This window comes from Salarias fasciatus, chromosome 22 (genome assembly GCF_902148845.1).
Source record: "Salarias fasciatus chromosome 22, fSalaFa1.1, whole genome shotgun sequence".
Lineage (NCBI taxonomy): Eukaryota > Metazoa > Chordata > Actinopteri > Blenniiformes > Blenniidae > Salarias > Salarias fasciatus.
In genome coordinates this window covers 20729465-20754388 of record NC_043765.1, presented here as the reverse complement: position 1 = coordinate 20754388, position 24924 = coordinate 20729465, and the positions used below count along the sequence as shown (strand labels likewise).

The following is a 24924-nucleotide window of genomic DNA, read 5'->3' as shown; positions in this document are numbered from 1 at the left end:
TGTGATAATAGTTTTTACTTTAGTGTGAAGTTGTAGGTGTTTAATGAATATACATGTTCATGATGCCCTGTGTTTGACATGTTTGGACCTTTTGACCTCTCAGGTCACATTCCCTTCATACAGCCTGTCTGGCACGAGGAGCTCCGCATGGAGATGAAATATCCGGTTTCTTTTTGCTCCTCTGAGAGGATCGCTGTTTGCATGCTATGGAGTCTACTTGTAAGTGGCCCTTCAGTGAAGTTGACCTCAGGGAGGGGGAGAGATCTGGGATTAGATTTCACTTCTGCATTTTGATCCACGTCCATTAGTGTGGAAGCATTGAAAGTTGCCCAGGAGCAGCAACCAAATGAGATTTTCAAGCACGCGCTGCATTAGCAAGCTCGGCCCGTCACTGGGGTAAATGGCTCCTTGTTAGCCTGGTCGCTCTGAATGCCTCACACATACAGGACGACACGGAGCAGCCAGCAGAGAATTTACACATACACTCATTTCTGTGGTTGTTTTTTTCACTGAGATTGGCCACCCTAAACCAACTATTTGCTTTTCGCCTCTCCATGGAAACCAGCGTGTGAGGGTCGGCCATGGGCAGAGCGGCGGGTCGGAAGGCAGGCAGGTTATTTTCAGTCACTGACCCGTCCAGGATGACATTTCATGGCCTACTCTGTGTGTGAGCACATGCACATACTGTGACGACGGTTAGAAGGACAATAAGCTTATTATATAAGGGCGAGGAAAACAAATCACTGCCTGCAAACGCTGCATGCAGACAGATCAGGATTAAGGTGATGGTCGAAATCTAATTTTGTAACTATCTCTATGTCAATTTCAGCAAAAGAATAGGGCCCAAATGCTAAAAAGGGAAAGCGCCTGCCTCAAAAAAGATCAATACAAATATACAGAATTCATCACTCCACTTCATACACTTTAGTTTTGTCAATCATTCAAATAATGTACTAAGGCAGCCAATCAAAAATAGGTTCAAACTATTTAACGGTTTTTGTCTTGCTTAATTCAAATTAAATATGGATTCGCTTATGTGTATAAGTGTATCTGTAGTTGAGGACGATTTGATCTGGGAATGATTAGTGGAACATGAGCTTAGTCTGGATGATATTCTCTAAAGAACTGATGCATAAAATATGAGTAATTACTGATGTGCCTTTATCAACAGCAGTTGTTTCTGTAAGATGACAGAAACTCCTGTGAGAGTATGTATCTCCTGGTTTGAAAGCAGCCACACGTTTGGAGTGGTTTGGAATACCGGGCCGAGGGGTTTCCCTGCCGTGTCACACGAGAAGGCCGAATGCCGCTCTGCAGCTTCACCCCCCCTCCTGTGTTAATGTGATGGATGGGGGGGGGATTAGGAGGATTTACACCTCGACAAGGAGAGGTGCAACTGAAATGCTTCAAGATTCCATCATCTGTGTAGTTTTTACCCAAACAAACACAGGGACTGTTTCATGCTTCACGCTGATGTGATATTCAGGCACAGCCACTCTCAACTGCAATGAGTCTAATGCAGAAGCTGCATTAATAAATCAATCCCGTCACTGTGATATGAAACACCTGCAGTACAGACCCTCTGCCTCCTGATGTCCTTCAATGCGAGTTCTCGCCTTGCGCCTCTGTCGCCCTCTGTTGCTTCAGCCCGGCTCTGCACACGAGGACACCTGATTCATTCCAACACCAGCTGTCCAGCGGAATCCGGCGTAAGAATCATGATGATTTTTATTAGAATTCTTCCTTTTGATAAAAACAAACAGATACAGACACAGCACGGCATGCACACATTCCTTAAAGAGTCGAACCTATCGGATGGACAGCTTCACTGTAGCATGGCGTCGGTGCTGAGCAGGCTGGTTGTGTTTATTTGGTTGCGACACCAACACGGACGAGTGTGCATGAGGGTGAGCGGCAGAGTCGTTCTAACGGGTTAAAATGTCCACAGAGCAAAGTCAGTGATGGTGACAAATGCCTACATTCAACTCAATGAATTGTCTCGTTTTTTTTTTTTTTTTAAATGTAGAAACATCCGGCAGCCGTTCGCACACGTTTTCATTCATGAGGAACCCTGGGAAATGGCACTTTAAAACAAATGTTTGAAACTTATTAATTAAGACAATAGAAATAACCCAACGTGAACAATAAATTGGTGTGATGAAAGTGCGATTTGCAATTTAGAGCACTGGCGTAACACTGAGGAAGTTTATACAGCAGAAATAAAATCTTAACGCAACGTAGACAAAATAAAATAGATGAACGATGTCAAATAAAGAAAGTTTAAAACACGGTAAAACTATACTTTGATTAAGATCAGTTTCTTATATTAAAATTTCATTTCTGGAACAGTTAAGATATACAGCATGTACACATTCACAAATCTGACATGTCTGTGCTTCGATAGTCCAGTTTGGAGCATAAAAACAGCACAAAACTAAACCGCGGCCCCCTCCCGCCCCTTTACTTTATCACACATATGTACAGTAGGTCCGTAACTACAAAGGCATTCAGAGAAAAAAAATACATTTTGGCACCAGGCACAGAATTGAATATACATTTTGGCTAAAAACAGAAACCCTCTTCCAGGAAGAAAAAAATAGCTATTTCTCCGCCCCCGACATGTTGTCACGGCAACATGAAATACTAGAATTCAAACTGGCTTCAAAAATGAAAGACGTGACATTTGGCATACGTGTTGCTGGAAGAAGAAGAAGAAGGAGAGCGGGGCAGCAGAGCGATAGAGATCTGCCCCAGCAGACCCGACAGGAGGATCTACAGTGCATTCCTGTCCAGAGACAATCGACTGTTGTTGTTTGTTTTTTTTCTTCCTGAGTGCAAAAAAAGGTAAACAGGAACTGGAAAACGTATTGAGATTGGGCCCGTGTCTTATCTACATGATATCACAGCCGCACGCGGCGTTTTGTGTCGCGTTAAAACACTCGCTCCGACCTGCTCTGCAAACGGGACGCCGGCGGCTGGTTTCCTGAATTATCACTTCCACTGAGAGAACCTCGGCTGTCCTTCGTTACCTGGAGTCCAGACCAGCTCCGGCTGGCTGCAGCAGCTTTTCCTGAGAGGAGGTGGGGGGGGAGGATAAAGAGTGAGAGCCTGCGCTAACTTCAGGGTGGGATGGCCCGGCTTCATGGTCATTCCCGACTTCTTCTGGAAATCCCCCTTTTTTTTCTTTTTTTTTTATACATTGCAATGAACCAGTCTGTGTCAGAAATACACTGCATATATTTATAGAATTATTTGCTAAAAGTGCTAAAAATGCGCTCTACACCTCGCTGATGCCGCGCTCCGACGGCCTGAAGTTGACCGAGCTGGACGACGACATGTAGAAGGACTGGGTTTTGCGGTTGAGGCGGGCTCGCTTGGTGGCCACGCACAGGTTCCGCTTGCTGGAAGTGATGATCTCCGTGATGAACTTCTTGCAGTCCACGCAGATCTCCATCGTCGCCCAGTCCTCCGTCAGCTCCTTGGGGAACTCCGGCTCGTCCAGCGGCGGCCCGTCTTTGCTGCCGTGCTTGAACCTGGACGGAGAGAACGAGCGAACGTGAATCCTGACAAAGCAGAGCGCTCACTCTAAATTTACAAATCTCCCGTACTTGTAAACACTCCTGCGGAGGCTGCTCCTGCTGTGCGCAGACCCAAACGGGTTCCTTTCCGGCTCCGCCGAGGCGGGAGCTGCTGCTCCGCCTTCTTTAGCCATCGTGCTGGGACCCAGAGAGTAGATGGGCAGGGTGGAGTAGGGCTTGGACGGAAGCCGCATCTGAGTTAACGCGACAAAAAAAATAATTACAGATTGCTCTGGTAGTGAGTACTGATGGCATAGCCAACAGACGTAAAGCGTGCTTATCGTGGCAGGCAAGTTTTACATGAAGAAAATGAAAGATGAGCAGCTTCTTTACCTTTTTTGAACACTGTGAACACACAGGCCTGCAAAGGAAGGAAATCAACACTTAATTCAGAAGTTATTAAACAGCTGCTCTCATTCAGAAAAGCACCACTGCAAAACAATGCAGCTAAAATGATAAAAAATTTAAAGAAAAAAAATGTAACGCCTCTGAATCTAAATAATAATACATTTTCAGCTCAAGTAACGCTATGGAGAAAAAACCATTACACAGTTTTTGGGTTGTTTTTTTTTAAGAGGAACCATATTTCATGTTGAGTGAAATCAGGAACAGCACATAAAGGTGGAGACACAGCGCCCTCTAGAGGCTTCACACAACTTCACATGTTCAACGACCATTCAAAAGTTGTGCAAAAACGCTTTAATAAAACAAAATTGATGTGTTCCTACTTTAAATTGGGAGGAGAATGACACACAAACAGTAAGGAATCTTTGACAGTTTTTTTTCCTACATTTTAACAATCCTCATGATTTATATCTTATTCAAAAGGAGATTCATGAACAGGAAGCATTTTCACAACAAAAAAACTCTACTGATGGAGTTTACCTTTTGCAGAACTGACAGGTGTAGGACCAGGTGAACAGTGAGAATCTTTTGGTCCGACATGAGAAGCAAAGCTGCAGATGGAAAAAAACAAAAAACAAACAAACGGTGGGAAAGGTGCATAGATCCTAATATATTTAGAAGAATCAGGAAAGGAAAGAGTTTCAAGAGGACCTCCAGAGGAGCGCTCTCTACCTTTCCTTTCTTCAGGGCGGTGTAGATGTCTTTGTAATGCTGGAACTTCTCCAGCTCGGCCTTGACCAGCACCTGCCTGATGTGCATCACCTCCTCCACCGTCAGAGCCAGGCCCTCCACGGGGTAACAGAACTCCTCCTGGGGGGCAAAACACGCAGCACTTCAACCAACTCTGCGCACGTGAGCACGCCTGATGATGCGAAATGAAACGGCCACTCCACCCAAAGACGACACACACACAGCGGGATGTAGCGTGCACAGTGACGTGGTCACAATGATTCAATGCTAATTCTTACAGCTACATCATCTGATGGTCCTTAAAGACACCATGCCACCAAGTAAAATCCCAAAACCCTGGATGTATGAAAGAAGATGAACGGATGGACTGAAAGGCAGTGATGGATTCCCCATCGTCTTGCAAGCCTCAAGCTTTACAAGTCAAACTGAGGTGAAAATGTCTCAGGAAAGGTGTCTGTGCATCACTGATGCTGCTGCTGCCATTTACAATGTTTTCTATATTTCTGTAACCTTTCCTGAGTTATTTTCCACACCGTACACTCCTTGCATTCACACAGTGACGACAGACGGTCCCGCCCATCTAGAAACAAGCAGAATAAAGTAATGTGGATGGTTTTCCCCCGTCCGTTTTGTTTGGTAACGTACCGTGCCCTGACCACCGCTGGCTGCTCCCACCTGAGCAGCACACAGAGGGAACAAACACACACACACACACAGTCACACACAGATACGGCCTCAGACAAGCTAATCAGGAACGATGAGTTGCTGAAATTTAATACTACAGAAATCCAATTTTTCCACAATCTGCTGGCTGCATCATTTCCCCCCCCATGATGGAAAAGTCGTCTCACAGCAACCGAGGAGAGAGTTCACTGCAGCCGTCGCATCTGCAGCACGTCTAATGACCAAACTTGGGTTTTCTTTGTTTGTTTTTTTGTATTTTTTGCAGCAAAATATAAAACAGTAAATGACAAAACAAGATGGTTTTAATGTAATAAACATGTTATCGAGGGACTAAAGGGGAGCGGCAACAAAGATCTGGGTGTTTTTACGTCAACACAGCAGGTTCAACTCCTCCAATCACTGAACCATGTCACTTATTTTGATTAAGAGACATCGAGAACGTTGACGTAAAATGTGAAATAAAAATTTATGATCGCACGAGAATTCTAAAACAGGAGTCCGGTTCTTCGAATCTGACGTCCCAGCCTGGTAGCGGCTGGACGGCCGTCATCGAAAATAAGCAAGTGGTGAAAATAAACCAATTCCACGTCGATCCTGCTCGTACAGCGGATGTCCTGTGGTTTCAATTACGTCTATAAACTCCAGCCGAATCACAGGACCGGCCGGAGTTACTCAGAACGCCAGTGAGCTCACCGCCTGCTGATGAGGAGTCACAGGACGCAAACACATCAGATATATATTCCACAGCCTGGAACGGGCTCTGTTCATGTTCATCGGAATTAAATAATCTAATAATTTATTTCTTGAAATACTGTCAAAATTACATTTAATGCCCATTTTGAACATTTTATATTCCATAAGCATCACCAGCACTGACTGCTACGTGGGTTAAAGTGACATTTAGGGAAGATGATCCTCATATGAGCGTACCAAAGATCTGGAGGTGAGTCTGGACGGCGGAGCAAACGGACGGACGCTGGTGGGGGATTCTTTCTCGATGGAGTGCCGCCTCGGTGAGGACTGGTGCTTGTCTGGCTGAGGAGTCACAGACATGGGCAGGAACTTCGGAGGAGCTGGAAACACGAGACAAAAAGCAGGAAATGACTGAGTTTTTGTCGCTGCTCACTGCGCAGGAATAAAGGTAAACATTCAAGGCAGCATGTGTGAGAGAGTGTGCACCTTTCTTCCCCGTGACCGACTCGGGAGACGTGTCCTCCATGAGAGACGGAGACATGCTGGAGCTGCTCCGTGTGGGCTCCTCCTGTCGACCACAAGAACCCGTATAGCATCATTTTCACTACTGTGTGACTTTAAGGATACTTCACGCTTTTAATTGCCAAGAGAGAAACAAACCACGCTTCCTTCTCCTTGTTGAAAGATTTAAACAACCCAGACAGATGATGATTTATAACTGTGTGACGTCTTACGTCGGATTCGGAGCTGTCCAGCTCGGCCAGCGGCGGTGCTTTGAGCAGCCTCTTCCTCTGACTCAGCGGCTGTGCTGCGCCCTGACTGGGCTCCGTGATGGCGCCGGCCAGGGTCTGGGTGCTGGCAGCCAGCTTCCTCTTCCCATCGGGGGTGTCTGTGGGTTAAAGTGTGAGAGCACAGCTTCAAATATAAAGAAATGACCTCTGGTTCGGTGCAGTTTAAGCAAACATCTTCTGACGATCCTCAAATCTATTTTTCCTTGGGTAGATTTCAAAGCTGCTGTTCGACTCTGCTTCATGCGGTACTTTACCTGAGCTGCGGAACAAATCCTGAGGGGTGCTGATGCTTTTTCCTGCACCTGCACATGAATGAAGGACATAAAACCTTCAATCGAAGTGCAAACACAACTTCTCCTTCCTGATCACACTGCTACCACGGGGGGGGGGGGGGGGGGGGGGGGCTGGACAGCGACGGGCATGGTGAGTTAACGGGCTGCTATGTGACAGTGGACCACATTCACGTATGGATACGCTCTGCGCAGCTCAAAAGCACACGGGGAGACATGAAGGGGGCGTGCCAGGGAAACAGACGGAGACGGCGAGAGCAGCCACAGCACAAAGGGTTATTATTTCTGCACGCTACACGACGCTGCGTTTAAACCATCGTCTGCCATTCAGCCACTTCTCTGAGGTTATATGCCGACACCAGCATTATGTAATTTTTTTTTTTTCACATTCCACAGGGGAGAGCGGATTAGGGTGACCGGCAGGGCGGACTAACTGCAGGAGAGCAGACTGACGAATGGTAATCTGACATCCATGGCCCCGGCCCAGCGGCCGGCCCTCATCAACTCAACGGCCAAACAGAACACACACACTTCTCAGCTGGTGTGTTTTGCTGCCTGTGACTCTAAGATTCTTTTAAAGCAATAGGTCATCGCATTATTACTGGTTAGTGTAATTGCTGGCATTAAAAACACTATTTGTGGCAAAAAAAAAAGGTGCCTTTATTATGCCGGGCTACAACAAAAGCAGTGCATTAAAAAAAATAAAAGAATGAAAGAAAGCAAGGTGTGAGTGTTCCAACCAGTAAGAAGCAGGAGCCACCCATAAAAATAGCCTGGAATGAAAAAAAGTGAGCACAACAAAAGGGAGGAGAACAGGTGACACAAACTTTACCTGATGAGTCAAAACTGTAAGACATGCTAAGAGGCCGCATGACTGACAGATATGCCCATGTCAGGAGGGGGAAATGGAAGCAAATAGGAGACAAAGAAAAAGTTAAAATGGGCGATGAGGTTAATGATCCATCCACATTCATTAAACAGCTCATTCTGCTCAGGCTTTAGAATTTCTGTTTTCCAGTTTCGGGGAGCTGTAGTCCGGGGTGATCTGTATGATCATTACACAACAGTCACACAACATTACCTTCCTAAAGCCGCCAACGAAAGGAATGTTGACAACGCTGTGTGCTGTGAGCCAACAAATATCTGCAGTTTTCTGTTCAATGGGAGAAGATAATCGCTTGTGCCTGTGCCTCTTGACCGCAACTATTCAAAGTGATCCTTGTTTAACGCTGTAACGCCTTTGATTAGGTAAAGGGATCAATGCAGGGCGAAGGCTTTCAGACTAATCATGATGGATGCTGTTGGGAGAGATTAATTCATGGCTAATGGTTTTAGTCCTGAGTGGATGGGTTAGGATCGTAAAGCAGCCAGGCAGAGAGTTAACAGCCATGCTCGGCTACACAGGAGAGGAAAAGAAGTCTTCAGTGGATTTTTTTGGAGAGGAGAAAAGACTTCAAAGTGAATTATGTGGTATATTTGTGCTGTAAAAAAGCGTTGGTCTTGATGGCGATCGGTGTCTCACCTAGGCGGTTTCGGCGGATCATGTCGGGCGAAACTGGCTTGAGCTTCCTTTCAGACCTGATGTCATCCAGCAGCCGCTCGTGGAGGCTCTGCGGCCGCGCGGGGCGGGGCTTCAGTTTGCGGGCCGCGACCTGTCGGGACACACATGGGGACTCACTCAGTCGCCATGGAAACCGTTTCGCCTCGCACCTCTCTTCAGAGGCGGCGGCGTTTTGTAACTGCACAAGTCCCATCAGTCAGAGCCGAGCGTCACGGCGTGACGTGGACGTGTTAATACATTCCTCATCATTCACACCCAGTCATGTGGGATCCGCCCCACTGTGAACATGCACCGTACCAACAAGACTGGAGTGGGAAATAAATATTGTTGTCACTGGCTGAGCGCTTTCACAGCTGAATATTCAATGTCATCCCCGAATAAGTTTGCGCTCATAAAAACATGAGTCGTCTCCATTGTTGTAACAATAATAATAACACAAGAAGAAAAACTGACAGGATAAATGAGCTAAGACTTTGGATTTGAATACATAATGTAACAAAGAAACAGGCAGAGTGATGAGCTACTCACTGGGTTGAGTGGAGGCCGTGACCTGATGAATTCCAGAATGATCTCATGAGCGCTCTTCTTTAACCGTGGGGGGATGTCTCCATTCACCTGGAAAAAAAAAAAAACCGTTAAAATCCAATAAAAAATGCCAGAACCGGTTCCCTATCTTCACGTCACTTGTTTGCAGGTTATCACTGAGAGAACTGGTTGAAACGAAACGCTCACCATGACTTTCCGGAGCTTGTAGCGCTTGGAGCGGATGTCGTCCATCAGCATCTCGTAGGGAGTGAGCTGGTATTCGATGGGGAGGGGGTTGTACAGGCGCTCCTGCACCTTTTTCAGCTTGACGCCGTGGCGTAGATCTCGCATCACCTGCACCCAGAACCGCGCCTGGTCCAAGCGGAAACAATGAACTTTTCAGTCAAGCGTTCAACGCATTTAGCAGCACGACCTGCTGTCTGAGTCTTCATACCCAGTCTGCGTTCTGGAGCTCGTTGAGGTCTTTCACCGGTTCCTCCGGAGTGTCACCTTCCATCTTTCGGAGGTTCTGGGAAATAGAGATGAGAAGAAAGATCTGAGGAAGATGGAATTGGCGTGATCTCCAGCATCTGTGACCCTGCGCTCAGAGTGGATGTCACAGGCAAACAGTCAGTACTGTCAGCTCGGCAGGCTGGTTAATTAATCGATAGCGGCTGTTTCACATGAGCAGGTCAATACCCATTTAATCCTCCGCCGACACTGTACCCGAGGAAAACTCAATCAGCCAATATTCAGCTAATGACTGCAATTAATGCCTGTCTGCTGAATCTTTACAGTACATTACAAATCTAAATGATTTTAACTTGACAAGCAGGAACTTGTGCGCTCTTCAGCCTGTATATGCCAGCGGTGGAGATGCCTCGACTTCAGTTTCACAAATTGTTCTTGCACATTCAAGACTGAGGCATGTTTCCTTATTCCAAGTTCAGCTGAAGGTCACTTGGTGTTGAAAAATCCATTATCTTTAACATCGGAAAGACAGAAAGCCCACAGGGTTTCTGCTGACAGACGCAGCTGCGTCTCCTTTAACATCATCTTTTCATACTTACCCACACACCCTCCTGTTTACTGCAAAGTGTTCCTCTGTCCTAAGCATCTTTTTTTACGCTGACTGAACAAAACTGCAAGTATCTCTTTCACTCTCGATACGAGGGAAGCATTCATTTATTTATTAACACCAACTCCACTGACACCCCAGAAATCAAAATACAGTTTATTTTTGAGACGGGAAGAAAAACAAGTGAGGAATCGAAGCTAAAAAGCTGGAAAACACCCGCAAGATCTGAGAGGAAAAGCCAGCCCGAGTAAAAGCAGCTGAATGAAAGGCTCATTGACTGATCTTCTAATAACCTCCTGTAAGCATGTGTGGTGTGTGGTACCATGTAAGGTCGCTTATTAGCAATTATCCCATAACATTCAGCGCAACAGGGAGTCCCTCTGTGGCGCAGTGGTCCAGCCCTGTAAGCTTCTTAAAATACTGTAATGAGACTAAACTCGATTCTGTAACTAGATATTACATAAGACCGAGCATGAATCAGGTCTGGTGCAGATAACAACGCTGCAGTACAGCGCGGCCGTGCTGCCCGACGAGCCGCCGCAGAGTCAGTCATATGGGCTGAACCCGAGGGACACCATGCCAGGCTTTTGTTTTTGTTTCCCGATGAATAACAGACAAGCCTACCCAACTTCAGCAACTTATGGAAATGACTGGAAGTGAGTGCAGAAGTCAGAGTTATCCAAACTGGACGTATTTCTCACCTCCTTGGCGCTCTTGATTTTCTCCAGGAAGGTGCCGAGCTCCTTGCTTTCGGCATAAAGAGCTCGGCACACGGCCTGGTAATGGTTAGGGGCATCCGAAGGGCTGGGCAGGTGGGAAGAACAAAGCTGTGGAGGAAAAGGGAAAAGGACATATTAGCTGAAAGAATAATAATCGTTAAAAGTTGTGTCTACATTGAATGTAGTTGTGCCAGGTGTCATTTTCAGTCTGTTTGCCTCATGATGGACGGGTGACGTGTCCAGGCTGTACTCTGCCTTTCAAATTTCCCCAAAGCCATTTATATGAGATGAATATGAATGGAAATATCAGACAAATGTCTCAAGTCTGCAGATTTTGACGAGAATAAATGTCTGAAGCAGATATACTGACAGACTATTCAATGGTTGCTGCCAAACACCAAGACATGTGACAAACACCAAGCCATGTGAACCACGCCGATCGCCATGGTGAACCAGACCGTCCAGTCTGGGCGACATTACCTAAGCAACGCCAGCCATGCTCATAGCTTTGAACTTTGCACCATTGAGTGTGATTGTAATGAAAACAAAAGCTGCCAGCCGGAGTAATGGACGTTCTGTTAAATCGTCGACAGTGAAACAAAGACGGGGAAACCAGAAAGACGAGATTTTTGCAGTGCTGATGGGTTTGGCTCGAGAAGAATGTCTGACTCAGCCAATGGCGTCTTCCAGTAAAGGGAGAACGGAACAGATCCTGCTTGATGTGCCTATGCCCAAAAACAATTACCTGTCAGAGGAACTACACTTGTTTTTTTTGAAATATGAAAAGTGGGTGGGCAAATCCACTGATTGACAACTGTGATGAGAGGATAAGAGCTGGCACAGCTCTTCCACAGTTCACCACAGCGCTGACTGACTTTTCACCGAGATGACATCATCTGTCACTTCACATCCAGTCAAATCGCTACTAGCTTCACCTCTGACCTCTGCAGTGTCGGGGACAGCAAAGTAGGCTGAGGGTCAGGTCAGAATGTGTAGTTACCTAAAGCCGCCTTGTCACACCAACATATTGCACTTCGGCCTCGGGAGCATGACTGTGTGAGGAATTAAGGGGCCGGCGGCAGACGTGCACCAGCGGCGAACAAACCCAACAGCTGTGCTCTACAAGGAGTTCGTTATATGGAGGGAACAGGCCGTCGCCATTTCTAAGCCTATTCCCCAAACAGCACTGTGTTTGCAGCGCTATTATTACCAGGCTCATATTCAGAAGCAAACTTGGGGAATTAACAGTGTGACAGCGCTGTTATCAGGGGAATACACTCTGTGAGGCGGCTAATGATGTTTGGCTGCTGGATGCAGGTGCAGGATGAAGAAGAAGAAAATATTCCCAACGAATAGAATAATCTAAACACAGAGACACTGCAGAGAATTTGAGTATCTCACTGGATTCTGTTTGTTCTGGCCCATACAGCCCACCTTGATGATGTCGCGGTAGCCCTGGATGCTGCCGACGGTGCTGGTGGATGTAGCGTAGACGATCTCCTCCTCCTCCTCCTCCTCGCACTCGTCCTCTTCCTCTGTGGCCTCGTATCCCTCGTCGGGACAGGAGTCGCTCTCCTTCCCTTCAGGGTTGGTCATCAGGTCGATGAGGCGCTCCAGCGGAGGGCTGAGTTCCCGCTCTTCGTTCTCTTTGAGGCCATAATCCAGAGCTTTGTAGATCATGACACCCAGGGAATCAATAACCTGGAAAGGATGTAGTAGATTAACATCTTGTTTCGGAGAATGAACAAGATCTGACAGCTTTCGTCCTGAGCTAAAATTGGTGCTTTGACGAGTTTTCTCAAGCCAACTGAACAAACATACCTACAGAAACTCCACATGGTTTCAAGCTCTAACCTAACGGCTTTCCAGATTCAGTTACGGTAACACAAACATCTCCGGCCTGTTAACTCAGATTTGTTTGTAGAAAATGTTCTTCCCAGCTGACAGACGACACTCATTTTCCTGTTTTCCCTTCCCCTGCTGCTCTATAATTAATGAAACAAGAGCGCGTCTTCATGGAGCCGCCCGGGCGTCACTTCTGGAGCAAACTCCATTCACCTGAACAGACAGAAAGACAGTTCCTGTCCCCAAATCCAGAGTGAAACGAGGCCATGATGTTCCTCCGCACGGTAAGATTATTATGATAATCTGGGGATGATTTCATTTCATCTCTGCTTCCCCTCATTAGTAAGCAGGGAATGACCCATCTTTTCCAGCTCGGCTAAACTCATCTTAATGTTTTTTAACTTTTCCCAGACAAAAAGGCAAAGCTTCTTCGCCGCAGCTCTCCAGATAACCTCACCTAACCACGGCTCTCTAGAAAAGGCCACATCTTCCAACAACCATTTGTTCAATGTATTTTCCTAATGAGTTTTAATAGTACATGTCTACTTTAATAAGCTAAAGATAAAACAGGTTCGACTTCATTGTTGCAAAAGGGAGGAGTCCAAACAAAACAGCGTTGATGTGGGAGAAGCTCGCGTTGATGGGCACGGCTGGCTGTGGCTTGGGTGAGGAACCGGGGAGAGTCCAGCACCTCGCGATACTGAAGGCTGCTGATTGAACATGCTTGAGTCCATCTCATCAAAAAAAACCATAATCAGGACATATTTCAGAAAATTAAAGTGTTTGCATTGTTATTGTTTCTTTGAACTCATTGCCATAGATGTCTATGTATCTCTCGACAGTATAGTTTACACCCTTAATTTGCTACCACATTTTCAGTTTCTTAATCAGCTGTGCTATATTTACAGATTTACAGCATAATTTTTCAGGAAAACAATTGGATTCTGTCGTCTCTTTGATAGCAAAAACTTCTTTATCCAAAGAATGCAAGTCGCCAACTACTTTAAGTTACTATCCAGGTCTTGATCCAATCTATTCTCATCATGTTGATGCAAAAAAAAAAAAAAAAAAGGCAAAAATGAACTGTTTAAAATGTTCATGTCTGTATTTCCTGTATGGTCTGAGGAGTTTAAAGATAAAAATAAACTTATGAAAAGGTAAAATTTGTTGGCATATGAAGGGAGAAGCACAGAGATCCTGCCAGCACACGTAGTCCTGCAAAGGCTTCAGGAAAGTCTCTGTTTGTCCATAAAAAACTGAGAAAACGTCATAACGCTCATGTCTAAACAGGCTAATTTGGCTGGTCTTAAAGTTCAGAGCCTTGAACCTTCGGAAACTGGACGAATATCAAAAGAAATGATCAAAAACTGAAAAAATGTTTTTATTCAATTAGGTTACGAAAGGATTCAGCTGCTAAAAACTGTGCGTAATACTTCAATAACTTCTCCTTTTGCTGGTGGAAAATTGTGGGTTTTTTTTTTTTAAATTGATACATAAAATGATTAAATACTAAATGAAAATTTCCTGAAATATCTGTATCAGGAAAGCAGCAACAACTTCTGGATTTCCTAACACTTGCCCATACGCCCTGTTCGTCCTGGGCAAAGATCAGATCCAAAGTGTTCTCCTGTTATCACGTATCATCTACCGCCGTGTGCGGCTGATAATCCTTGTCCGGGGCTAAAATAAATATCCTATTCCTTAGTGTCTCATTATGTAACCTCATAATCCATTGGCAGGGCAACATGCAGCGCTGTGGGCGGCGGCGACGGGGAGCGTTCAGAGTCATGAATGGAAACCTCGCTGTCATGTCAAGGACAGCAGGGACGCACTCATGAAGCAATACGGGTACAGTAAAAAGAAAAAAAAAATAATCTGTGACCTTACTGTAATGGTGTGGACGTAACAGCCAGCACAGATAAATAAAATAAAAATAGATCTTAATAATTAACCCGATAGCATATCGACATCATTAATTACAGATCTCTGTACAATGAACTGATTTGTGTTATAAATACTAGTATAAGTACAAATCCTGAATCAAATGCACAAGTGTGGTTCAGAAAGCAGCAGCTAAAATGCAGGACTCGTCTGAGATGGCAACGAGGAATGACAAGAAGTTCAAGTATGATGACCATCAAACCAGGAAATATAAAATTAAGCTTTTTTTTTTTTTTTAATGGCACTTAGAGGAACAATGCAGGGAGGCAAAGAAGCAGAAGGAACAAGGAAGGACTAGAAACTTCAGCTGCTAAAGACAGACATGAAATCTATATTAAGTTTTAATGATCGAGACAGAAATGAGAGGAAAAGTCACGATAACATGATTCACATGTCCCGGATGCCCTTGTTGATGCAGCAGCGGGGAGTTCAGGGTTGAGTTCATCCTTCAGACATTCAAACTGGGAAAACTCCCACGACTCCGGGCCCAAAGTGTTGAGGAGTAAAAGCACCTTTTTAAACCATGCGGCAAAAAGTGGACAGGTGGGTGCCTGGCATGGTGGACGAAGCTATACCTGCTCCCATCTGGACCGCCTCAGCTCGCCACAGGTAGCACGTTCTCAGCTGCTTCTTTAAAAAATACAGCGAGATGAGTCATCTCACTGCCGCAGACAGACACGGCGTCAGAAAAACAAATCGATCCAGCTTCAATGTTGAGACGTCAGGTCAGGAAACACAATTCAGAAAGTTTTTTTATATTTGCAACCCCTGCTATGAATCATCTGTGAATGCGGAGAGCAGAGGTCCATTCATGGAGTTTCCCCTTTCCTCGCCGTTTATCTCGTGGGTCACGCACAACCAAAGATGGCGAGTTCTCGCATGACATCACGGCGTTGTGGAAAAGAAGCGCTTGTTTTCCAACAGAAGCTCGTCTCATACGAGTGGAGCTTCTTTTCCCACGTCAGAGACATCATCTCGACAATCACTGACAAATATGAAGAAAATGTTTCACTTATGAATAACCTTTGTTTCCAACTCGGGTTTATCAGCAACAGAACTTTCATGATCAACTAAAACAAAAGTTCACTCTGTACAACAAAATGTTCCCGGGGTTGCAGAGCGTCCACAGACCCGCCGTACGCTCACTTGCATGAACTGAAAAGCAGCACAAAGGAGCAACGACGACGGGGGGACGCACCGGTGACTCAACTACAATGCAGATGGACAATGAATGAGCTGCTTGTGTTAAAGAACAGTATCGACACTCTCTCCAGCACATGAGACAGAGAAAGTCCAGCTCGTGTCCCGTGGAGTTCTGCATGTTTTTTTCCCAGACATAAATGTATGCATAGTCTTCCTCCAGTCTCTAAAATAAGACAAGCTGCCGAGCTGGTATAACTGGTATTGCAGATTGTAGTTTTCTGCTGCTTCAAAGAAAACCGAGGATTATTTTCTCTGCCGGACAAAAAAGAAACACGAATTCAAGCATCTCTTTAAGCAATAATATTCACAACACAGAAGCTATCTTTACTACTGCAAGTGTAAACCTGGAATTACTTGAAATTTCAAAGCCAGGACTGTCAGACTGAAGCGAGACATCATCTGCAGATCAGACTGTTGTGCTTGCTGCAGCCGCTCGAGGCATCAGGGTGGCTCCACGGGTTCACGGAGCAGTCAGATTAGCAGCTTTCACTGTTTGCTGCAGTAGTAGAGTAAAGCCATCATAACACAGATGGTTACATAAGCTGAGCTACAGCTAGAGGTCTTCCTCTGCAGCCTCCTCGGCTCCGTAGTGAGAACCGCTCTTCGGTGTCTTCTGGCCAGAAACTGTTGACTTTGCATTTGTCTATGAAGTCAAGTGGAAACTGCTGAGGCCCGAGAACATGTTCCTCTGCATCAAGCAGCCACCTCTGGCACATGCCTTTAGCTTCTGTGGAATAAAATCCACATTCAGGCAAACATGCTGACATTCAAAAAAGACAAGCCTAGAGAGTCTGAGATGTTTTTTTAAACTGAAACAAAGATTCTTTCTTATAAGTTTGACCTGAATGTTCAGATCTGACAGGCAGCTTCTTCTTTCTTTTTTTGTATTCCAAAAATCATGAGGGCCATCACACAGCCATCAAAGCATCTATGGATCTAAATCTGATAACTTCAGAGATATCACAGAGAGTGGAAGAAACAAAATTCATCGTCTGGGACACAGAGAGACAGGAAATAAGAAGAAATAGATCTCTCTAGGTTTAGACATACACTGAATAAACTGACTGTTTCAGCAGAATGCTTTCACGTAAAGGTCCTAATATAGACATCAGTGCATCCTTGAGAGCTGTGGAACACGCCACATGGGCGCTTTTAAGTGAGGCTGTCAGTGACACTGGAAAAAAAAAAAAAAATCAATAGATTGATTCGGATAAAAGCGGGATGTAACACAGTGGGGTCAATGGTACATGACAGGCGTCAGTGAGTGTCAGTGTGTCACTCCTGGGGACTGTGTGTGAAATCAAAAACTGCGCTGTCAAATACCACAAGAAGTTAAAAGTATCCTGACAAAAAAAAAGTGCATGTAAACCCTGTTTGTGCTCCTGCCATGTGCAGTCTGCCATCAGAGAGGCGGGCTTTGTGGAGACGGAGCTCAAAGGCTGCTGGGAGGCATCCATCAGCTATGCACACACACACACTACACACACACACAACACAGAAACCACACACGCTATTCAAACAGCTGCAGTGTGGATGTCAATACTGTACGCTGCTGACATGTAAAAAGATTTCCAATCTCAGCCAAATCACCAAATAAACCAGGACTTCGATTCATTATATTTTTTTCTATTTTTTCTTAAAAACAGATCCAGTATTCCAGGTCTGACTTGTGGTTGATTTGACGATAAAGTTAACATCAGCTGAATTTATTTGGTGATAAAAAAATGCAACACCTGAACTAGGATTGAATTAACAGTCATTAGGAGGGGAAACTAATAGTCTATTAGCATCTAATTCACAATCCGAGGCTTTAGCTCACATATGACGCCGAAAACCTGATCGTCTTGACCCCAGACTGATTTAGAGGAAGCTGAGCAGTTCTGGCAAAGTGAAGAACCTGTAATGGGATATCACAGCTAATCTCACCTTAATCTTCCAACAGGCTGTAAATTAGGTTAAGCCAGTCCTGTTGGCCCGGAGAGGAGGCGCGTAGCGCGTCATACAACCGTCTTCACAAATATTTAGCGTTAAAATGAAGACGGCAGCAGAAAAAAACAATCTCTGGAGTGTTAAAGTCAAAAATAAGTAGAGTGTTTTTTGACATTTCTCATAATTCTAAACCAATTAAGGCAATTACATTCTGTAAATATGCTCACAACTCTGTGAGGCCATGTCCATGTACGACACTGAGATCAGTGGAATATTCCCTTCAACCGACAAGTATACGCACAGCGACAGTAATGAGACGCTTGTGTTTAGCAGATAATAATGATGAGCAACAGCACTGATGAAACTCAGAGCTGGTGTTGCTGAAACAGCAATAGCAGTTATATCACCAGTTTGCAACACAAACGTGTAATATGTGAGGGTAACGTTATGTCAGAAGGAGATTTTCTTCCTAATTAAAACGATTAAAAGGACACAAACAGTATTATTGAATAATCTTCATCACAACTCCATGACAGTGATCATCTGAGCACATCTCAGCCCCTAAGCTTGTTACCAAACACACATTTACTTTGGGTTTTGATAGTAAAGGGCTGAAACGGCGGACCAAAACATTGTGCAAAGGTGTTAACTAACAAGGCAAACATATCTTGTTTCAAAGTTATTTGTATTAACTCCTAAGCAAAGCTAGTCATGGGTGGGGGAAACCCACATCAACAGCAAGCGAGACGTTGCGATTTCATTTAAGTTAAACCAGTTTAAGAGAAAAGGAGCGCTGTGCGTTTTCGTTCGGGCCGCTCGGCGGCTGGCACCGTCAGGCGGAGCAGATGCGGTCTAGCCGTGAGATTTCATCTGTGCGGACTGTCAGCTGAGGTAAAGGAATTTTGTTTCGGAGCGAGCCGTGCAAAACACACACACACACACGCACATGCTGTGCATGCCTGGGATCACATGCACTTTCAAGACAAACACGACTGCTCCGAGTTGATAGAGGACTCTGGGTAATTAGCCTTGTGTACACATGATGAAGCGCGGGGAGAAAAACCTCTCCTCCCAACATTATACACACCCTTCCCAGCAAAGCACACACTGACCACGTGTTCTGTTGCTTTCTGTGATGATAATGACAATGTTATTTAAAAAAACAAAGAAACAATGGATCTGAGAATAAGAGGAACAAGCAGAACAACCTGCTCTGCTTTAAGTGCTTTAAGAGCAGCACACACCCAAGAGTAAAGAGTGTTATTTACACTAACAAGTGCTTAGTACAACACAGGTTGGAGTTGAATTCCCTGCAAAAACTCTTGAAAGAAGGTCAATTTTTTGCTATAGAAGGACAAGCAATAACTTTTTGAATTTCAGAGGCTGTTTAGATTTAATTTGACTGTACATGTACAATGTCTGAGCTGATAGATGTGAAAGTTGCATAAACAAAATACAGAGAGGACTTTGCTTTTTTTTTGTAACAGCATATAGAATGTAAATGAGCAATATTCAATATTTGCTTGTGTTTGATGTAGAGAAAATAGTCCTTCCCAAAGCTGCAGACAACATTGCACCACAGCAGCCAGTGCGGTTGGATTGCACACTCGCTGTGGTGAACGGCAGACAGGAATGAAAACAGATCTGGAAATAGTTTTGTATGTGTTAACATGATCAGCGGAGCACACTGTTAAAATGTGAAAAGCCTGAATTCACATACGTTCCACTGAAGGAGCTCATAATCAGTGTGGAGGGTAAATAAATACTGGACCATTTAAATCCCGCTCAACCGGCACTTCATGTAAAAAATTAACTCATTTTCTAAAATGGGAAACAGAATGACTAATGGAAAGCTGATGTGGACTCACCTCTAATGACGTGGCTGCCGACTGGTATTTATCTGCAATGACAGAGCGAAAGAGGAGTTATTCACGCTCATAAACTATGAAGATGGCCATTTGTTGGGCAAGTGGCTGCTTGTAGCAATCAAAGGCGAACACACCTTCGGAATTATGCATGTGGATGTGCCACAGTGATTTATAAGCGAGCAGAGAAATCACACAATTCAAACATTGTTACAGGACATGAAACATTAAAATCAAACGCGTTCGCAGCGAGAAAGGGAGACTAAACGCCGCCGCGCGAGAGACGCGGGAAGACGAAGTTACTGAGGAGCGCTTGTGAACTCAGAACTGAATAAATCATTATGTTTTTCCACACGGTCGCTGCACACTGACGGCACGCCGCCTGAGGCAAACCGAGGCGTCAAGACGGGGGCCCGTGACTGTGATATGCCTGTTCATTCAGAATAAAACGACAGATAACTAATACTCTTCTCAAGAGGGAAACAGAAAAGAAAAGCAATTCAAAAACTGACCCTTTTTGGAAATTATTTCTAGTGACACACTGCTCTTTTCCCTCACAGACAAAAGAAAAAACTGCTTATCTGCAATCTTATCTAATCTGATAATAACTTTAGACATTGCCCATTGGAAAAAGAGAATAAAGTTACTCAGAGGTGATCACTTTCCCACAGTCCTCGATCAACCTTTATGAGCATTCATGACATTTCAGCAAGACTGCAACTACCAATTACTCTGAGGTTTGTTCACTAATGTTTAGCTGGTTAGTTATTTTTTAATAGCTGCTCCTGCCACAGGTGCTGCTTTCAGGTGTCTTCTTTTTCCTCATTAAAAAAGTCAAAAGTAAATGTTTGAGGAACTTAAATTAAACCAAGAAAAGGAACAGATAAACACAAAAATAATCACAAAAACGAAGTATGTCTTGCAACTGAACAAAGTCACCAGTCACTGCAGCTCTAAATTCAACATTTCACAGCTTGTCAGTGGAGATAGCGATATCAACACTGAGAGAATGCTGGAAATGTCAGGTCAGAGACTGAAGTACGGGCACATTGATAGAGCGGCAGACTTTAACATATAGGTCCAAAGTGTAAAATAAAGTCACGACACACTAAAGACGAATATTTCAAACATTTTGATCAAATCTGCAATCTCTCCAAACACTATAATCTACTCTAAAACCAGTGGAAGAACTCAGTGGACCACCTATCCCAGGACTCATTCTTGGAAAATGCTTGTGTCACTGTGAACAACATTTTTGTTCAGGTCAGTTTAAATTGCAGTTAACAGACGGGAGAAAAACAGTCATCCAGCAGCCGCCTTCAGGGAAACACTGGATCCACTGTTCGTCCCCGCAAAGGAAAAGGTGGCTGGAGCCAAGAACCTTGTCTCTCCCACAGCAAGGAAACCTCAGCGGACATATTTGGAGCAGCAAATAGTGTCACCCTGACTATCCTATTCAAAGAGATGCCCTCCGAGCTGCTTCAATAGCACAGAGGTGGAGGCACTGCAAGATGGGCCCTCAGATTCAATTTGGAAAAAGATTCATCTTGAAATATAAAAAGCAAGATAGGACATCCTTTGTGAATAACTCGAATGTGAATCACTGAACGTGGTGGGGTAAACAATATCTCATCTTGACGTAGCATCCCAAGCTTGGCTCTCCTCTCAGTCCTCCCCCATGTTTCATATGAATTGATCAGACTGCGGCGTGCGCGCCTTGCGTCAACGCAATCAGATATGACTCAACTCAAGACTTCATGCTCCTTCTTAGCCCAATTCTGTTTGCTCGAATCAAAAAATAAACACCTCAGCGTTGGCTCTAACCACTCGCCAGGAGAGCACAGCAGCAGTCACAGCGGTGGGGATCTGGGCGCCGTCCAAGTGATGCCACCTCGTCAGCGAATCATGTGTCGGCCATATGCGTGTTGCGTAAGCACAGAGTTTGTGGTCAGGGTGCAAACATCTTCCACTAGCTGCCATGTTCCTGAAAGCTTAATGGGTGTCACATTTTTCTCATCAGCAGGCCTAATAAGAATCAGGACGGATCCAAGCCGGCCCAAAATACCTCCCCCTACGAGGCAGACGCACACCGAAACACTCTCCCATAATCGTTACACTCATGCGCGCTCAGACTTCTGAAGTCTGTGCATCGACAGGAATCATCACATCTGTTCTATTTTTGGTAAGTGCAAAGACTCCTAGCAGCATTGGCAGAATCTGCTTTTTCGCTGCAACTGCCAGCCACGCCATCGCTGAGCAACTAAAGAGAGTAAAGTGAAGCTAAAGCTGGATTGAGAGGTTAACTACAGAACGCTGAAGGGGAATAAATAAACAGGGGATGGGGGGGATATAGGAAGAAAGGCTGCTAATAGGTTCCCAAGAGAGTGGAACGTAACCCCAGCGCCTGAGGCTGTGCTGAGACACACCTCCTCCGCCTCTCACACCCAGTTTACCTTTCACATATTAATGGACTGCAGTTAAAGAGCCACAAGGCTTAAAGACAGTATGTTCACATTTCAACACACATCAAAGCTGGCGAACTAGAAAAAGCTCTGCCGGAAACTCAATTGACAACACTTCAATAAAGAGAATAGGAACCTGACTGTAGAGCCCTGTTAGATCTTTACCACCACATTATCATGTTACATTGGATTAAATGTAAAGGTAATTTTGACCCAGTTTCTGCTGCTGCTGTCAGCTTGTATAACATGTGGATCTGTTTGATTCTGTGTTTGGTCCCTGTCCAGTTCATTTCAGGGTTTTTGTTTTGTTTGACTGTAACATATAATGTGCTGCAAGTTGCAGAGGTGGATGTAAAAAATTGGAAAAGAATTACTTTGCTGAAGTATTATTTTGAAGTGCTTGTGCTGCAGTTGTCAATGTAATTTTAATTAGACCCAGACACTGCATTTATATATCTAGAAAAGAAACCAGTTACTGTTGAAATCATCAAGTTGCAATTGAGAATGACTCAATTAGAACAAATATTCCAACTGGTCGATGTGTATATTTGCAGTCAATAAGTTTATTATGTTAATAAATATTATCTAAATATCATATTTGTTTACAAAATTGATGTCCATAGTGTCAGTTCAATGTTTTTAACTGTTTCTGGGAGAAATGTGCCATTGAAGCAATTCATTATCAGTACAGTTCATGTTTAAGTCCATCGTGTTTCACATATTTCTCAGGTTAGCCCTCATCTTTGCACCTGTCCTGAACTGGAAATCTGCCTCCTGCCCTCCAGAATTCACCTAAATTCCACCACACAGCTGACGAGGCTTTAATTATCCGTGAGTCATCCGTTTTGGGGGGATTTTCTTTCCTCTTTTCGTCTTGAAGTTAAGAAGATCAGTTTGGACTGGGCCCAGGGTGCAGTTCTAACTCACCACATGGTTTGACTGTTTACTGCTGCATGGGCTCCACTCCACACACACCAGTGTCAAGGTCCCAATAAGAAACCCTGTCAGTGAATAATTGATAGCAAAATTTTCTTAGTCTGCTTCCAGCTTTTATGCGGTGATCTTTGATGTATTATTAAGAAGCGCGTCGGGCGCCTGTAAACAGATTCACCACATGGCTGGAAGCAGGCAGCCACAACAACATGGCCTCTTTGTGAGGATGCTCCGTCTGGCCTGTGAGGGCTGTGATGGATAGAAACCCTGCTAGGATAACAGCCCCGGAGTCAAACTGCGTCAGGGGGCGAAATGAAGCGGCGTGGTGTGTCTGATTTACCTGTGCAGTCCTCAAAGTGCAGTCTGACAGTCCCGTCTCTGCCGATCCGCACATCCCCAGGTCCGCCGATCCTCCTCGGGAAGACGCCCGCAGGGGCACCGGTGGACTTGGAGCTTTTCCTCCGGTGGCTCTGCGATAAAGTCCGGCAGCACTGATAGCACACCGCCCACGCCTGCTCCTCGTTGATCGGCTGGCTGTACAGAGTCAGGATCTCTTCCAGGGACACATCCTCGGCTCCCTCGCAGCAGTCCATGTTGACGTCTCCGACGTTCAAATCCGCGGAGAAATCCCGGAGAATGGTCGGCGAAGTCAACATCTCCTCGTCGTTCCCCTCTCGCTGGGCCATCGTCACACCATGATAACCACGTCTGAAGAGAGGAAAAATAAACCGAAAACCAGCCGTGAGTTGATATTTTCAACGGGGACGGAGTCACATAGTCCGCGGTTCTGTTACCCGCACAGCGAGAGTCCGAGGAGCACCAACGGCTCACGGTGACTGACAGCTTCGCCTCGCGCCTGGCCCCGCCCCCTTCCGCCTGGCCCCGCCCCTTGCACGCGGAGCGTCAGGTACAGGTCTCACAGCTTCCGGGATGTCAGACTCAAACACGTCATAAGTTCTTAAATCATAGCTAAAAAAAAATGAATAAATAAATGTTGTTGAGTCCATGAAGCTTCTGCTGAGAACCTGGGCGGCTTCTAAAAGCAGAAGCTAATGAATTCACTATAGGTTTATCTCTCAAAGCTCACAGACAATAATATGAGTCATCAGTATCAGTATATTTTTGAATCTACATGAGGAAACGTACTTGTTAATGATTAACTTTGTTTTCATAATTCTTGTTGCAGTTAAGATATTACAATGGTGATTGTGGTGCATTCATGAGAAAGCATCAGGACTCACTTTCCTGCAGGAAAGGTGTGTATGAAAGTTTCTGGACTGAGAACGTCCCTTTGAGAAAGTATGGAACTTGTGAGAGCTCTCATAAATGAATGTGATACAACAATCACCCACAGGTTCAGCTCTAATGGACAGTATTAAATCATCACTGAAGATCTTAAGGTATTTTCTGAGACAGGAATTCTTACTCCAAATGAAATATATTTCTTATAAACCTCTAAATACTTCATTCTGGATAAAGGGCCTTGTATCCAGTAAACAGGGATCCATCCATCCAACTTTTTCATTTAATCCATTTGCTTCTGCAATTGTGAAATTGTGAGTAAACAATAATATGTAATGTACTTAAATGTGTTAATAAAATTAAACAAGCTATCGATCAGTTGACCTGATTAGAAATAAAAGCACAAATCACCATTTTCGTATTTTAAAACTTAAGAAGCCAACACGTTTTAATGTAAAGAAGCAAAAATATGATCAATCCTGGTTGTCTG

The 24924-nt window shown here is 44.7% G+C and overlaps 1 protein-coding gene across 6 annotated transcripts; it reads right to left on the bottom strand.

The window, feature by feature from the left end:
- Positions 1-1938: 1938 nt before the first annotated feature.
- spire1a (spire-type actin nucleation factor 1a) lies at positions 1939-24049 on the bottom strand. 6 transcript variants are annotated; one of them, XM_030120584.1, is made up of 20 exons: positions 23987-24049; positions 23533-23900; positions 19801-19832; positions 12449-12715; positions 10997-11122; positions 9672-9746; positions 9425-9589; positions 9221-9307; positions 8654-8783; positions 7964-8005; positions 7096-7143; positions 6785-6939; positions 6537-6618; positions 6288-6430; positions 5319-5348; positions 4656-4793; positions 4464-4534; positions 3912-3939; positions 3609-3772; positions 1939-3533 (listed from the first exon to the last, which is right to left on the bottom strand). In XM_030120584.1, the coding sequence occupies exons 2-20, from the start codon at positions 23876-23878 to the stop codon at positions 3278-3280; spliced, it is 2385 nt and encodes a 794-aa protein (XP_029976444.1). In that variant the 5' UTR covers positions 23879-23900; positions 23987-24049; the 3' UTR covers positions 1939-3277. The 6 variants fall into 6 exon arrangements, with proteins under 6 accessions (XP_029976444.1, XP_029976445.1, XP_029976446.1 ...); XM_030120585.1 differs by lacking the exon at positions 5319-5348 and having other exon boundaries at positions 23533-24023; XM_030120586.1 differs by lacking the exon at positions 7964-8005 and having other exon boundaries at positions 23533-24023.
- Positions 24050-24924: the final 875 nt, after the last annotated feature.

Excerpts from the sequence above, each read along its gene's own strand:
- spire1a (XM_030120584.1), bottom strand. The coding sequence starts at position 23,878 with ATGGCCCAGCGAGAGGGGAACGACGAGGAGATGTTGACTTCGCCGACC. Across the intron at positions 9,747-10,996 it reads AAATCAAGAGCGCCAAGGAG|AACCTCCGAAAGATGGAAGG; the intron begins GTGAGAAATACG and ends TCTATTTCCCAG. Across the intron at positions 6,619-6,784 it reads TGGACAGCTCCGAATCCGAC|GAGGAGCCCACACGGAGCAG; the intron begins GTAAGACGTCAC and ends TGTGGTCGACAG.